The sequence below is a fragment of the Salminus brasiliensis genome, chromosome 22, assembly GCF_030463535.1.
Source record: "Salminus brasiliensis chromosome 22, fSalBra1.hap2, whole genome shotgun sequence".
NCBI classification, from domain to species: Eukaryota; Metazoa; Chordata; class Actinopteri; order Characiformes; family Bryconidae; genus Salminus; species Salminus brasiliensis.
In genome coordinates, this window is record NC_132899.1 from 17,732,079 (window position 1) to 17,748,638 (window position 16,560).

General features: G+C 39.2%; 1 protein-coding gene across 5 annotated transcripts in view; it reads left to right on the forward strand.

Moving 5' to 3' along the window:
* cyth1b (cytohesin 1b) overlaps nucleotides 1-15,704 on the forward strand; it is a 67,769-nt gene extending 52,065 nt beyond the window's left edge. For 4 of the 5 annotated variants that reach the window (XM_072667040.1, XM_072667038.1, XM_072667039.1 and 1 more), the window contains exons 3-13: nucleotides 4,712-4,776; nucleotides 6,328-6,394; nucleotides 6,863-6,981; nucleotides 8,412-8,492; nucleotides 9,247-9,359; nucleotides 9,740-9,888; nucleotides 10,181-10,293; nucleotides 12,542-12,620; nucleotides 12,713-12,784; nucleotides 12,875-13,029; nucleotides 14,271-15,704. In XM_072667040.1, the coding sequence (XP_072523141.1) occupies nucleotides 4,712-4,776; nucleotides 6,328-6,394; nucleotides 6,863-6,981; nucleotides 8,412-8,492; nucleotides 9,247-9,359; nucleotides 9,740-9,888; nucleotides 10,181-10,293; nucleotides 12,542-12,620; nucleotides 12,713-12,784; nucleotides 12,875-13,029; nucleotides 14,271-14,349 (1,092 nt within the window). In that variant the 3' untranslated portion in view covers nucleotides 14,350-15,704. The other variant, XM_072667042.1, reaches the window with a different exon arrangement.
* The last annotated feature ends 856 nt before the right edge of the window (nucleotides 15,705-16,560 follow it).

Below are 16,560 nucleotides of genomic sequence, written 5' to 3' on the forward strand. Positions count from 1 at the left end.
GCTCCAACCATGGACTGCCCTATGACCTACAACGGACAAGGTTTCTTTAGGGTAATTGGATCATCATGCATACTGAGCAGGCCCCAGGTTGTCTTATTTGTGTTCATACCGCAAAGCAAGCTAGCCAGCATCATAGGAACAGAAATACTGGAAAAAAATAGCAGTGCTAATTCACATTTCCTTTGGTTGACAGTTTTGTCTGACCGTGTGCCTCTCACTTTCATCAGGAAGTCAGCTTGTAAAGTATACCCACAGAATTAGTCTCATGTATAAGTAGCCATCTCACTCTTCCCTGAGCGCTCCTTTTGAGTTGTACTACAATAGCAGGTCAGTTTGGGAATCAATGGCTGTCTGTCTGCACTAAATGGCTTTTGTTGTTGCCCATTGAACCAGCAGCAGTCGGAGTCTGAGTGAGTCATGTCATAAACTGTGATTAGTGTTGGGTTTTTCTACACTGTTTGCTATTGATATCCATCAGTTCTGTCCTTCCAATTAGACATAACATGGGGCTGATCAATGCAGCGTATATGATACTGTCTCACTGGGTCATTAAGTGATTTTTAGTGAGTTAGGGATGCACCAGGGGAGTAACCGTTTCCGAAATAATATCTCTGGGTTAACGTTGTCTTGATTAGATACATACAATATATGGATAAAAAAGTATTTGGACACTTGCTTGCTTATCAATTCTTCCAAAGTCAAAGGTATTTTTTGGTGAAAAAGAGAAGTATCTGTCTCTACTGTCCAGTTAAGTTGTTCTGCAAAAATTTGAAGCATTACTGTGAGGATTTGATTGCATACAGCGTCAACAAGAGTGCTAGTAAGGTCAGGATGTTGGATGATCACTTCCCTACCTCATTCCCCAAATCATCCCAAAATTATTGCATGAACACCATCATTCCAGAGAACACGGTTCCACTGCTTAATGCAGGGGGGCTTTAAACCCATCTAGCCTGTGTCTGCCATTAGGCATGGTGCCAGTAGGTTTATGTTGATCTGCTCCGGAGAGTCTTATTCCATTATTAGTACTTCTCTACAGGGACTAGACCTTTTTAATTGACAGCATTGGAACATTTTGGGATTATGCTGTAGGAAAGGTCACTGGTACAAAACGAATCAAGTGTTTCTTCTTGAACTAAATGCTGTCATATAACCAGATATTCCACTGCGCAGTGCCAGTTCTTGATCTTGCGAGGGTTGCAAGGGTTGCAACTGATCATGTCTGTGTGTTATGTAGCGCTTAGTTAGGAAGACTGATAGTTGATATTAGACCAGCTCCATAAAGGGCAACTTTCTTTAGCAACTCTCGCAAAGACCACTATTAACCTTTCTGTTCTACCTCTCCCTCATCAGTTACCTTTACTTATCTCCCTTCTCCAGAGGGAAAGTGGCAAACTGGAACATTCTGTTCATTTACCTGCTCTGTGTAATTCATCTTCTTGCCTGTCAGTGACGTGACTGTGAACCTCTGTTCCTCTCTTTAGTCAGAAGAGATGTTCATTCTGTCTGTCTTTGCAGGCTTCTGACATTTGTGACGCCGTTTAGTATCTAATACATTATTGTTTAGGACAATGCTGTGGTGGCAGTGTGTCTTAGACTGTTTCTCTTTGTACTACAGGGGGTGACAAAACTGGAAAGCCTTTTCACAAACTGTTAGGTGTTTTACAGCACAAAAAATTATAAAAAGTACACAGAAATACTAATTAGGTCATCCTGAGGTCATCCTCATCTAAGCTAAGGGCCTCAATCTCTGCCACATTTGCACAAACTGCTCTACGTTATCTGTGTATACCCTTACACTACCTCAAAACAACCAGTGGTTTGGGACTTTTTCCTGTCACTGTTATACTACAACAGGTCAGCTAGTTGTCATTGCTTTGCATGTAGTTACCTAGAAGATATAATAAGTCACAGAGCATAAGGGGTTAATAAAGAAATCTTCTTGAACTTATTATTTATGAGGATGTTGAAGTAGTATGTTGCAGCTGTTGGGTCATTTATGACATTAGATTTACATAATGTAATTATTAAATGTAAATATTACAGAATTACATAAGTTGCATTTTGACTTTGGAGCATGACTGACTGCAACACCAATGTAAAAATTTAGAAATGGAAGGATCGTTTATGTAATGATGTCCCATATTCAGCACGCACATGCGATCGGCCGATAATGCCATAAGTTGCTGATGCTCTGCCCAAGGTCACAAAACCCTGCAATTCGTCATTCAACGGCTGGATGGCAGTACAGGCCTCACTGACGGCTGCAGATTTTTATTTATTTATTTTAAAACACCACTAACCGCTTACACCTCTTGAGTGTACATCACTCAGCCCAGTACAGTGAGTATTAGCAAATCTAGCAAAGACAGCTAGTGAAACACTCAGATCATTACAGAAACCCTGCACAATTACCAGTTGTGGTTAATGTGATATCCAGCCCCGACTTAGATCAGTATTAGCAATCATGTTCGTCTCTAGTGCAATTGTTTTATATAAACATATATAAATATATAAATACATATAAAAACCTTATATATATATTTTTTTTTTTTGTATAAAATTAGTAAAATCTGCATGTTGTAATAAATTGTAGATATGATTATTAATGTCAAACTGTGCTTTTATTACCAGTAATAATAATAAGTTAATGTGTTTATTTATTTAATTTTATTTTTTTATTTTTTTTTGTTAAAACACTTTACATTTGAATGTGGAGCCTTAATAATGGTCAGCTCTCTGCTGGGCTTTTATGGAGGGCTTTGTGGTAGTCTGGCCTCTACTGCTGTACTGTACATTTGTAGAATATGCACACTGGAGGAGGGGAAGCACTTACAATAACTGGGTCAGGTCAGGTGTTAAGAGGGTGCTGGTTTGACCTCGCTGGATGTGATGCTCCAGTGGAACGAACTGTTAATGCAGAAGGCATTGTAAGGGTAAAAGTATGAATGTGTGTGTGGTGGGAGTATTCTTGATGGATTAGTAATATGAGTAGTATTGATTTATGCCTGAGCTGCTGGAAGATGATGGATTGCTAATGCAAGCAATATGGCTATAGTGCGCAGTGCCTGCAAACACAGTGCATGAAAATACACCCAACTGCACACTGCACACAAACACCCATTTCAGTTTAATACGATTTACAATATGTTGAAAAGAACATGATTGCTTCCATGGTCTACATCATAGGGATTCTTTTACCACTAGTGCTGCGGTTACAGGTGCGATAAATGATTATTTATAATCATAAAAAAGGTTATAAAGATTCTTTATATCCTGCAGCAGTCAGGCGTATTCTCAGAAGTTAACAGTTTGTTGTGAGACCATTTTACAGTGAAACATGAAAACGTAAGTGCAATATCTGCTAGTGTTTTGATTTTGATCCAGACGCGTGCATATAAAATCTAGTGCATTTAAAAGTGGTCGTTTTGAGGAAGTAGTCCTTACTAGTAGATCTTATCCTCTGTGGCTCAGAAAAGTATACTGTCCCGCCCTACACTGGAGATAATGCAACAACTTTTTTTCGACCTTACTTCATCATCCGTGACCCTTTTACAGGGCCCTGGTAACTTGTGCACGTGCACATACATTCAGAAAGACAGGACCTCAAACTGTAGACCAAGTTACACAACCCCATCTCCTATTCAAGGCTTATATGGCATAAATGACACACACTGTTCTGTGTTACTGTACGTATTCTTTACTGAAAGAGTGGGTCTATTAAAGCGCCATGTTCTTCATACCATGTATGTGCGTGTGTGCATATGTGCATATAAGTATGAGTGAATGGCTGTGGAAAATCAAAGGCAGACCTACTGGGACCTAGCGGATGTCTTGCAGATGATGGGACAGCGGCATGGCTCAAACCCCCCACCCCCTCCGACTCCGCCACTTCCTGTCAGCTACTGGATCACCAGATGAAAGGATTCCTCAGGATTGCCTATCTCTCTTGAAATCACAGCACATTTCTCTCTATCTCCCCTTTACTCTCCCTCCACCTTCTTTCCTTACCCCACTTTTTCTCTCTGTTAGCTGCAGTCATATTCAGCTCTAGGGCCTGGGTGTCCTGAGTCCTGTTGAAAATGGTTTACAATATAGAATAATAACAATTTTATTATATTATAGAATAATAATAAATTGTTCTTTATGGAACCCAAAGTGGTTCTTCTGTGCCATTGCTCAAAGAACCATTTGTAGCACCTTTATTTTGAAGCGTGTTCTTTAAATCTGGGCTTAAAAATAAATCTGCCTCTTAAAAATAAGGGTGCTATAAAAGGTTATTTGAGCATGAAAAAATTGGGTCCATTAAGAAAAATACAAAGACAACTGCAATCACTTTTTGTGTTGGACACAGAGATGCAATTCGACTTCTGCCAGAGCAGTGGACAGAGAGGGTTAAGGGCCTTGCTCAGGGGCCCAACAGTGGCAGCTTGGCAAACCGAACCAACAACCCTGTGATTAGTTAACCAGTGCTCTAACCACTGAGCCAGCACAGCCCATAAAGAACCATGTTTGTAGTAAAGATGTCTGAGAGTGAAGAAAGGGTTGATGTTCTGTATGGAACCCAAAGTGGTTCTTCTGTTGCCATTGCTCAAATAACCATTTGTAAACACCTTTATTTTGAAAAGTGCAGCTTTGTGATGACTGTTTCTCATTTTGGTTCACTTAACCACTTTTGTGTATTCTCTCTTTCTCTCTCTTGTTCTTATAGCGGCTCAAGGATGAGATAGCAGAGGTGACAAATGAGATTGAGAACCTGGGCTCCACTGAAGAAAGGTCAGTGTTTCTGCACTAGTAAATCTGTGTCTGTGTGTCTGTGTGTTGGAATCCTAACGCAGTCACAGACATGAGCCCTTGACTTTCTCTCTCTCTCTTATTAAACAATAATGACCAGCTAAAACTCATGTCTTCTCTGTCTCCTCATACACACACATACATGCACACATACACACTTGGAGATACACTGGGCAGATATCACATATATACACGCACACACACACACACTCCAGCACACACCCTGTGTAAATGTTTAATGACCGTGTCCCTTGGGTAAGGGGTTCTTCTGAATTATACAGGGCTGTTTTGGAGAGAAGCGGTGTAATTGGGGTTGGTAGACTGGATTTTTTTTGGGCTGTTAGTGAGTGGGACTGTCTAAACAGTGCAGGTCTTTACTGTCTACAGTACTTTATTTTTTTTTTTTGTCCTAGAATGAGGGGTAGCCAGCAATTTGTCGCTGTTTAATCGACGTTCCTGTACAGTCAGACTTCGTAGTGCAGCATGAATCACTCAGTACAATACATACTGCTGTGACTCATCAGGTTCCTACATTATAAATGAAATATCATCCAATAGGAGCCAGTGAATGTGATCGCTCAGACTGCATTATGATAATGCCTGAGCAAATTCAGTTTTGGTTTATTGAACAATTATTGCAGAGTTATTGCGAGCTGCAATGATTTCTGGGATTGCACATTTTCTGTGGGTTAGTAGTGTAATATTCTTTAATGAATTTCTGTATGAATCTGTTACTCGACCAGAGATCTTCCAGAGGTTGTTCATTTGTTAGTTATTGAGAATTTGAAGTGGTTCTGTGATGTATAAATCATGCATCTTGTAGCATAGATTTTACACTGTAAACAAAACTGTTTATTCCAAAGTCTTACTGGAAATGCTTCAGTCCCCCCCCCCCCCCCCCCATGTTTAGTTCCAGTTTGGTAGTCAGTTGAGGTAGTCCGGTTTTCAAGGGAACGGACTTCTGAGAGATAAGATGGTAAAAGCTAACATCAGCTAGCATTAGCTGTTCCTTATTTGCTCTCTAGGCTGTCGGATTGTTGCTTGCTGAGCTTCTCCTGTGGACATTGGCACAGGACAAGCTGCAGTCAAGTGTTCCATGTATTTCCTGTATTCACCTGTATTCCCATAACTAGCAGAGTCTGGAGGTGATGTGCTGCTCTCCAGAATCATCAACACCACATTCCCCAAACGAAAAATTCTGTTTTTTAAATTTTTACTTAATTCTAGTGGAATTATTCTAGTGGTGCTTTATGAAGCTCGCATCAAGTCAAAAAAGGGCTCCTTTTGATCCTAACAAAAGATATAGCTCATAATTTAATCTCCCTGCTTCTTTTAGTTATTAGTCCTTGCTCCTCTGTTACCATCCCATCCTGCCCTTTCCTCTTTTCTAATGAGAGATTCAATATAGTAATGTAGTTTCAGGAGCATGTTTCTTATTTTGGTGTTTCCTCCTAATTAGCCTTCTCTACTTCTTCTGATTGAATGTGTTAGGAATGCATTAGTGATATTGCTCTGGTACCTTCACATTCACAGGAAAAACATGCAGAGGAATAAACAGGTGGCCATGGGCAGAAAGAAGTTCAACATGGATCCCAAAAAGGTATTAACTGGAATCTAACTGGATCTCACCCACTATATTCCATTCATCTGCATTGTGAAGGTCATTTTGAAGGTCCTTTTACATATATCCCATTTCCTCCCTTAGGTATAGTCAAGAAAGTCAAAGTTCAGCAGTATCATTAAATGTGTCACTTCAGAAAAATGACCTTGTAGATCACATGACTGGTCCCTAGGGCATTTGTAACCAGTCAGATCCAGTGTGTGGAGGACTTCTGCTTAAATAATGATAAGCACAATATTAATATCTACATAAATTTCACATCCTATCCATACATCCAGCACAATCCTTCCACAGGAGTCAAGAAATTTTGTATTCAGTGTATTTTAGTTAGCATATTTTCTTTTGACCTTTGCATTAGTCTGGACAAGTGTGCCAGAGCTCTGGTAGGGACCAGTGAAACATCAGCCCTGACTGTGAATGTGAACTGACTGTAGTGTCTCTGCACAGGGGATCCAGTTCCTTATAGAGAATGACCTGCTGAAAAATACCTGGGAGGACATTGCTCAGTTCCTCTGCAAGGGGGAGGGCCTCAACAAGACAGCCATTGGTGACTACCTAGGGGAAAGGTGAGTATTGCTTGATTCCTCAGTGGCCTTTTTTGTAGTTCTTGTGAAGTGATACTTTCCTGTTGCAGCTCCCAAGGTGTTACTTTGGGTTTGCAATGAACAACACCATTCTGATGTGCGCTGACCCTGCATCCATAGCAGTCGTTTTTCTTCCCTTATCAAATGAGGTTATGATGATGACATGCTGTGCTAAATGAAAGAGGTAATTTGTCAGGTGGACCGTAATCCATAAACCCTGTAGTTTAGTTTACAAAAGCAGTTTGCTGTAGAATGGGCTATTCTGTGTTTAATATGCTGAAAGGAGGTCATTTGAATGAGTTTTCACTGGGTGGTAGCCAAAGGAAAATGACATCATCTGTCATAAGCCTGTCCTCCCCAAAAGCACTATTGTCTGCCAAAAGCCATGATCTATTTTAATCTGGATGGCCAGTTCCCCTGCTAATATGCCATGGTTTGAATTACAGCTCCAGTACACATTTATTTATGGGGTTAAATGAGTTATCAGCACCAGGTGACCAGACCCATTGGAGCCGGAGTCCAGATTGTTATTTAAGTTTATAAGACTTTTTTTATTTATTTATTTTTTTAATTGTCATTATCTGTCATTTTTCATGGTAGTTAAAATACATTTTCAGTTCTGAATATTACTCTGGAATATTAATTTTGAGCTCTAATTAAAATCCAAAGCTTTTACTCAGTGTTTCCTCAGTTGATCCCCCCACCCTCTTTTCTTTAATTCATTTTTGTTCCATCTCAGTCTCACAGTTTCCTTAGGAAACAGAAGCCTGCACCCCTCTACAGCCCTCTCTTCCACACACACACACACACACACACACACACACACACACACACACACACACACACATACTGTGTTGTCATACTGTGTTGAAAGAGTAAGTGGGAAGGGGACAGTTAAATAGGTGTGTTCTTGAAGTAGGTTAATGTAGTTCACAGCACGTAGATCTCATCAGCTGGCTCCATTTTTTTCTCACCTCGAGCTTTAATGGAAGATGTTGGTGACCCATGGACACCATTACAGTACCTAAACCCAATTGTGGCGAGCCATCTCTGAGTAGGATTAACATGATTGCCTTAGATTTGTTTCACATAACTTCACTCCTGTATATATTTCTTTCTGTCTGAGAAATTCCTCACTTGCCTAGGAAACATTCACACTCTTGAGGCTTTTGACTGTTTGCAAATAATTATAGGACATTATTGTTCTGTTGTGCTTTAATATGCAGCAGTTTATTCAGTTCGTAGTCTGTGAATGTCCAAATTCTCCCTTCTCCCTCTTAGTGTTTAAGGACTGAACGCAGATCCGGTTCTGGACAAATGGATAATAGACCTGTAGTTTCTGTGGATATAATCCTATTAGTTGTCAGAGTAATCATTTTGGCATAAAATAACCCATGTCCTTTTGTTTTCAGAGATGACTTCAACATAGAAGTCCTTCATGCCTTTGTGGAACTTCATGAATTTACAGACCTCAACCTGGTTCAGGCCCTCAGGTACAAATCATCCAATCCTTACTAAAATTTTATAATAATTCACAAAATATATAGGAAGTATGTGAATAATAATTCAGTTGACGTCAATGATAGGTGGATGTTTGTTTTGAATATGAGACAGCATGCTGGGTGCGCTGCTGGCTAAGGATGGGGTGATGCATGCTCTTCACTTGTGTCTAGAAGTGCTCATCCGAGATCAAATTCCTTCTTTATTTATAATAAATGTATTGACTGGTAGCTTATTCACTCAGAGAGGCTTTAAGAATACAAGCTCAGGGGTGCTCAACTGATCCTGGAAAGCCAGAGTCCTGCACAGCTTGGTGATTTCCCTGCTCAAACACACCTGTCTCAGCTAGGCAGATAATTATCAGCTTTTGTAGGTGTGTCTAAACCTGGTAGTTTAGTCAGGCTGTCCTGGGTTCTGACTGGAGTTGGGCACCACGACACAAGTGGGGCGTGTAGTATATTAATACTATATTAATATAGTATTATTGAAATATTATGATCAATAAAGAATGAATGGCCGCTCCTAAACATGAACAATGTTATTCGGTTGTCCTATTGAGGGCATACCATAAGAACTGTTCAGGCTAGTACCTGGGCCCTGCAATTGTACCACATATTCATTGTTCCTAAATGTTTAGTTCATGTTGGGAGCTAATCAAAAATGTGAGCATGAGCATGATGAGGCATTTCCATGACTTTAATGTTACATTGCTCATAAAGTGTGTATTCCCTTCGTTGTACAATGCAGACAGTTCTTGTGGAGTTTCCGGTTACCAGGTGAAGCTCAGAAGATAGATCGCATGATGGAGGCTTTTGCCCAGCGCTACTGTCAGTGCAATCCTGGAGTTTTTCAGTCCACAGGTGAATATAATTTTTGCTCTACACTCTCTTTCCACACCCACTCACACATTTACTCATATGCAAGATTGCCCTTCTCGTCCCCTCCATTAGCATCTTGTTCTTGGCCAGGCTGTTGTGCTGGCTAAGTGTCTGTGGTATTGACCTTTTCGGAGAACGAAAAGTGCTTAAAGAACTTCTGCAGCGCTTCAGTGCTGACCCATTACTGTCATTTCACTTGTCATAATAGTCAAAATTAGCATTTTAAACGACTGTGAACAGATATTGGGTTAGTCTTCTCTTGTATGAATCCATATTTGCTATATTTTTGGTCATCTCCATTTGAAAGGAAGAACACTGATACTACTGCTTTAGTGAATGCTTCTTTCTCTCTCTTTCTTTAGATACCTGCTACGTTCTTTCATTTGCTATCATCATGTTGAATACAAGTCTGCACAACCCTAATGTAAAGGACAAGCCTTCAGCAGAGCGCTTCATAGCCATGAACAGAGGCATTAACGATGGGGGAGACCTACCAGAGGACCTTCTCATGGTTAGTTCCATAGCATTATTACAACTTCAGCAACTTTTTTAAGATCTAAACAATCAAGAAGAACTTGGTTGTCCTCCACATGCAAGTATACAGTGGAGCGAGGGTTGCTCCCGTTGTTCAGTTGACTTTCATATTCACTTATGGAATTAGTTTGAGATCTACAGACGCTTCCCTTTTAAGACATGAAGGAATATGTGTTACAGGGTATACATCAGATACCTTCATCTCCCACATTCATTGTACAGGATTTCTGTAGTGTAAATGAATCTCTTCCACTTGTACACACCTACAGAATCTCTATGAGAGTATCAAAAACGAGCCCTTCAAGATACCAGAGGATGATGGAAATGACCTCACACACACATTCTTTAACCCGGATCGCGAGGGCTGGCTGCTGAAACTGGGTGAGTAGGCGGTGTTGCTCTCTTTGGGCCTTGAGAAAGCAGAGAGTATGGGAGATAAGAGATTTCAGTTCAAATCTTTTTTATTAGGGTTTGAAGCAGGTCATTCAGATCAAACTTGATATTCCATATGTTGCACTTCAGTTCCCAACATGCTGCTGTTGGGAATTTAAAATGTTCAACTTGTAAACACAGCATTATGGACAACAGAGCTCAACACTGATGCAGGTCATGAAGATGGTCTCTGCAGCCTATTAGAGCAGTTTAACATTCAGTCATTTATATAGAACTCTATGCTTTAGCACATTTCAAAAGGGTAAAATGGTACGGACCTCTGTCATTTTCAGTAAAACACACTGAAGGTCTAGGCAGCTGAAAGATTAACATGTAGCAGAGCAATCTTTAAGCTTTAAGCAAGTACTTACTTGGTCTTAGGCCAGCATTTACACGCACAACTCAGTAAGACAAAAGACTGTATGTTTAGTAAAGTACAGAATGGTTTTATAAAGGACATTAATTATAATAAATAATCAAGAGGATGCACAGTACCACGAGAATCTGACGAACTGGCTAGTCATTCTCTGCAGAGTGTAAATGATGAAAACATTGATTGTCTGCCATCTGGTGGACATGTATAGAAGTGCTAGAGCTGCCGTTAATTATTTTATTGAATGTTTTTTTGTTCACACTTTGCTTCTTCATTAAAATATAATGTTGATTTTATTATGATTTTCGTCATTTAATTTTTCTTCTACTTTTATTCTTTTGTTTTTTTCATGTTCTCTTTCTTCAGGAGGTATGTACACTGGCTCTTCCCACATTAGCCAATCAGCTATGCTTGTGGGTGCTTTTTGTGATGTGCCTTGCTTTCATGAATCTTTTTTGTCATTTTATTTTAACCAAAATTTCATTTTATAAAAATGAAATGTTTCTCGCTTTTATTCTTTTTTCTTTTTTTTCTTTTTTTCTTTATTAAGCTGATGTGTTGTTTCCTGTGCATTTCTGCAGTGCTCGTGTTGTGTGAGGTCCATGTATTAGTGTGCTTCCTCTGTTGCCATGGAATTTAGCTTTAGATGCTTTTTCAGAAACTGCAGTATTACTGCTCTTTACATATGGGAGCTATTTCATGAAGCATTCTGTCATTTAAGTAACTTATTGTGTAATCCAAAATCGCACAATAAGGAAGTAAGTAACACGCAAAAGCCTTGCATCTCCATTTCCCCCAGTTTCTGACAGTTTTGTGTCAAACATTTGTCATAAATTGACTTATAGAAATGCTTCATCATGACTTGGAATAAAAGTGTTTTACATTGACTTCCATTAAAAGTTAAGATTTCATAGGTGTGAGGCCATTCTTAGACTAAACCTTTTTTTATTAAAGCTGTTATGCAGTTTATGTAGTTCAGCAGACTGCATAAACTGAAAAGGCACAAGGGGGGGGGGGAATTCTATGTTTTTTTTTTATAATGGGTTAAAAAAAAAAGTAATTTACTCATAATATCCAAAGCCAGTGTCAGTAGACCCTGAATTTAAGATGCAAAACCTGGAGAAGAACATGACATATGCAAATGCAATAAAAGCTCCAATAGATATTAGTGTTTTATTAAGTGCTCTTGAAAGAGGTGGGTCTTTAGTTGACATTTGAAGACAGTAAGTGATTGTGTCAGGACAGAGAATAATCTGGATGCTTGTCTTCCATGCATCCTGAGAGATGGTGAGTCAAACTGAACAGTACTTTGGGTTTGACCATTGCCATTAGATGGAGAGGACAGTATAATTCTCAGGCTACTCGAACACTACTACCCTACAGAAAGAAACACCCAGCTCACACATCACATCACACAGTGTGAGTGTGTGCTACATCAGGGCTTGACTTTGTTATAGGATTAAATCTCTCCACTATTTCATCCAGCATATTCTGCTGATATTGGCCTGATGCAATACCCAGCAATACTGACATGCCCTGAACCTGTGAGACCTGAGAGATTTCACTTGTGTAATCATTGTCATGGGTTCCATTTATTTATTTTCTTATTTATTTATTTTTAGTGAGATGCAATGTAAACCATTTTAATCGGCCATTCACTAATGTGACTTATCCATACACACCTGTCTGCTGCAGTGCTCCAAACCTCATCCTGCCGCATTTCTCCGCTGCTGTCGTCTCGTCTGCGCTCCTAAAAGTTAACCTAGCATTTTATACAAGTTACAACTATCACAGCATTTATTTACTGGCTGTTTTTCCGTTTTACAGGTGGCCGAGTAAAAACGTGGAAAAGAAGATGGTTCATCCTGACAGATAACTGTCTCTATTACTTTGAATATACCACTGTAAGTCACCTAGACGTTTAGACTAATTGACTAATAAACACAGATCAAGCTTTATCTCATGTTTATCTCATATCTGTAATTTGTCCCTTTAGGATAAAGAACCGAGAGGGATCATTCCCCTGGAAAATCTCAGCATTAGAGAAGTGGAGGATTCAAAGAAACCAGTATGATTTCCCACTTTTTCTTTTATATGGCATACCTGTACCTCTACTTTTTGGGCGTCTGTTGCTATTTTGCTGTCTGACTCTTTGCAGAACTGTTTTGAGCTCTTCATCCCAGACAATAAGGATCAGGTGATCAAGGCCTGTAAGACTGAGGCAGACGGGCGTGTGGTGGAGGGAAACCATACGTTTTACAGAATCTCAGCCCCAACTGTTGAGGAAAAAGAGGAGTGGATCAACAGTATCAAGTAAGTGGCCCCATTTACACTTCAGAGCCCTTATTGCTTATTTATTACATGCTTATTTCACCAGTTGATGCTGTCAGTAAGGAAATGTGACACAAAATCCACTATTTAGTTTTACAAGCCTGTTAGTTCTGAAATCTCATGGCCACATAGAGAACAGATGGAGACAGTAAAGATGTTTAGAATGACTGTTAGTTCTATTCAGTGACTGTAGGAAACATGGACCACAGGTCTAGCACCTCTGCTGGCTGCTTGCAGTATAATGTGAAGCTCCACCCATCCCTATATGATTCAAAGAGTGTCTAATTCCAACAGTTAGTTGTCCCTGTGCTAATATTGGCACAGTTTTTAAACTTGCTATATCATAAGAAGGCGGGGTTACACTTAGGAATTAAGAGATTGACAGCCTTGGCTGGAACAGACTGACTTCAGGACCTGTATTGCTGCTAACACAGCTCTGTCATCTGCACTGCCACTTTAAAACTCTATTGTTTATCACTTATACTGTACTGATACCCCAGGATGCCTTACATCACCACATTATATTAATGTAGTTACTGCACTGTTACATTACACATAATTCATTCTGTATATTACATTATATTATAATGTAATTACTGCACTGCAATCACTTTTTCTAGTACTTCTTATTATATAATTGGGTTATATTATGTATATTATAGCTGTATTTATTAATATAGCTGTATTTATAGTCAGGTTTACTGTTTCCTATTTGCCACTTCTTATTACTATTTTAAGTGCTTTTATTATGCTGCTCTCTTGTTTGATTTTGCTGCTGTAAAAACTGACTTTCCCCGTGGGATAAATAAAGTGATCTATCTATCTATCTATCTTTCTATCTATCTATCTAATCTGTTAGCTGAGCTGTAGTGGAACTTACATGAGCTGCACTTTGAATGTTGACACATTCCACTTACCAGACAAACGGGATCCAGGGAAAAATCTATGTTGCTTCTGCTCTGTAAGCTTAATGAAGGAGATGTGACACACACTTGGTCCGAGGGGGGGGGTAGATCTACTAAATGAGTAGGAGAGTCTGGCGCCCCCTCTGGTCTCTACTGCGCAGACTCTGGCTGCAAATTGGACAACATAGTGGACAATTTTGGCTTAATTTCTATAGAACTGAAGGGACTGGAACTACAGTGTCCATGTTTTCTGCAGTCTTTGATTTAGAAAGGGGTTTGATTGTGAAATAATTGTCTTTTCTACTCTCTCTTCCTCAGAGCTGCCATCAGCAGGGACCCTTTCTATGAAATGCTTGCAGCCAGGAAAAAGAAGGTGTCCTCTATAAAGAGGCAGTAGGACCTCACAGTTCTTACAGACGCTGGGCCTCGTTGAGCAAAGAACTTTTAACCAAGGACTTGAAAATGGGCCTGTAGTTTGGGGAAATTGACAAAGTGAGCCCAAAAGCCATAACCCTGAACTGGACCTGTCCTCCTCAGGGACATCCCAGTGTTTTGAGCACAAGTTGGCTGCACTGAGAGTTTGTCTGAGCCAAAAGCCTGTGTTTTTGAGTTCTAATGAACAGGATCATCAGGATTCCCTCTGTGCTTGTGGTGTGGACATAAAACGTACCCACACCAGGATTTGGTGCAGCTGGCCTCAGAAAATGACAATGTATAAATACCCTTGTTTAACCTGCACTTCATTAGTAAATTCAAAGAGCTGCTCTTGAGGCACTGTTTTGTGAATTTCTGTTTGGGGCTTTAAAATGTAGATCATCTCGAATCAGCAGGTCTGACTGAATGTGGTAACTGTTTTTTTCTAACCTAAGGCTACATAGATGAACTTTGCTTTCAGTTTTCTTTGATACATGTAAAGATGAAGGAAATGCACACTTATTTTTACACAACCTCTGAGACCCGACAAGCTTTTTCTACATTTCTGTATCAGCTTTCATAACCACATTCAAGTGACTGTTTGCTTTCTCGCAGTACTTTTGCTTTTTTGTATTATCTGCTGTGATTTCTTCGTAAGCGCCTTATTCAAAAAAAGACTTATTTTTGGGTGAGACATTTTGCATTTGCATCTGCCAAAGCATTTTTGTTTACTTGCATCGCATTGCAGATTTCTACACCAGCTTTTTTTCAGGATATTGTACACAAGGAGGAAACTGCACCTCTATAACGGAGGCCTGATCTTTCCATACGGAAATGGCTGTAGGTGTTATAGAAACAGAAGCCACTGGCCAATGTTTTCTCTCCTTTCATAGTGTTTACTTTGCTCTTCCAGACTTCCAAGACCTTATAGACTGGAAAAAGGACTGTTTTTATCTGGATCTGTTTATGGATGAAAATGTTCCATTGTTACATATGTTACTTTCTGCAAGAATTATTATAAAATAATGCTTTGTTGAATTTTGTAGCCATGTTTTGCGTGAACGTTGTTCAGTACAAGGTATTTCAATGTGTAAGCCATAGTGCGTAACTTTTGTTCAGGTGCACTGATAACTGAGGGAGCAGGCAGTGTTAAAATACAATTTAATTTATCAATGCTGTATAAAGTTATACATTTTCTTTTTTGTCAGAATGTGTGTTGGTATGTACGTATGTTTGTATAACAGTATGGGTTTGAGAAGAATCTGCATTTGCTGTTGGATTTTCATCACTGCTCTGTAATCGTGTGCTGAAATAAACTGGTACATTGCAAATACCTAACAGTTTGTAATGTGGACAAAGTGTTACTGGCATGCAGACCATATATTTACATATATCTCATTTAGTCCATTTTTATTCAGTTTTATTATTGTTTTTTTTTTATTGGGTTTGATTGTGAGATTGGTTGTTCATTGTATGACAGGTGCTAAGAATGACCCACTACACCAATGATTGCTGCTCTGTGGTGGTCCTGTGGTATCCTATCCTTTGAAGAACAGGGTGAAAGGAGGTCTAGCGAAGTATGCAGAGAAGCAGACCGACTACAGCCTGTAATTATAAAAATACAGAGTATTTATATAGTACGAGGAGCTGATCAAGTGGGCTGAATTGATTCCAAATCAGTTCCAAGTCTTTGTGGTTTCCCTATTATTATTTTTTCTATAGTCACTAATCATAATAACTTTCCAAAATCTCTCAAGATGTTGAATGCAATTTTGTTTTTGATAAAATGTGTATTTAAAAATGTGTGTGTAAATCTTTTAGAATTTGAATTATTTTAATTAATTACTATAATTTGTTAATATAATTAAATACTATATACACCAACATGACACAATTAATAAAGCTAATGTTGCTAGTTGGCCAAAGCAGGCAGATTTAGCAGTCTCCAGTTGCTCCAGGTCCCAATTACGGAGGTGAGACACTGCACCCAGAACTCAGGAGTTCTTAAAGGTATGTATGTATTATTTATTTATTATATTTTTTACAGTGAATGACTATAATGCTAATAAGTAAATACATTGACTATATAATGCATGTATTACAGTCTAAAACAGTCCGTCCTCACACCTGCTCTCTGCTCGTTCCTCTTTGCTCACTCATACCTAGTTGTAGGCCTGCACAATATATCGTTTCA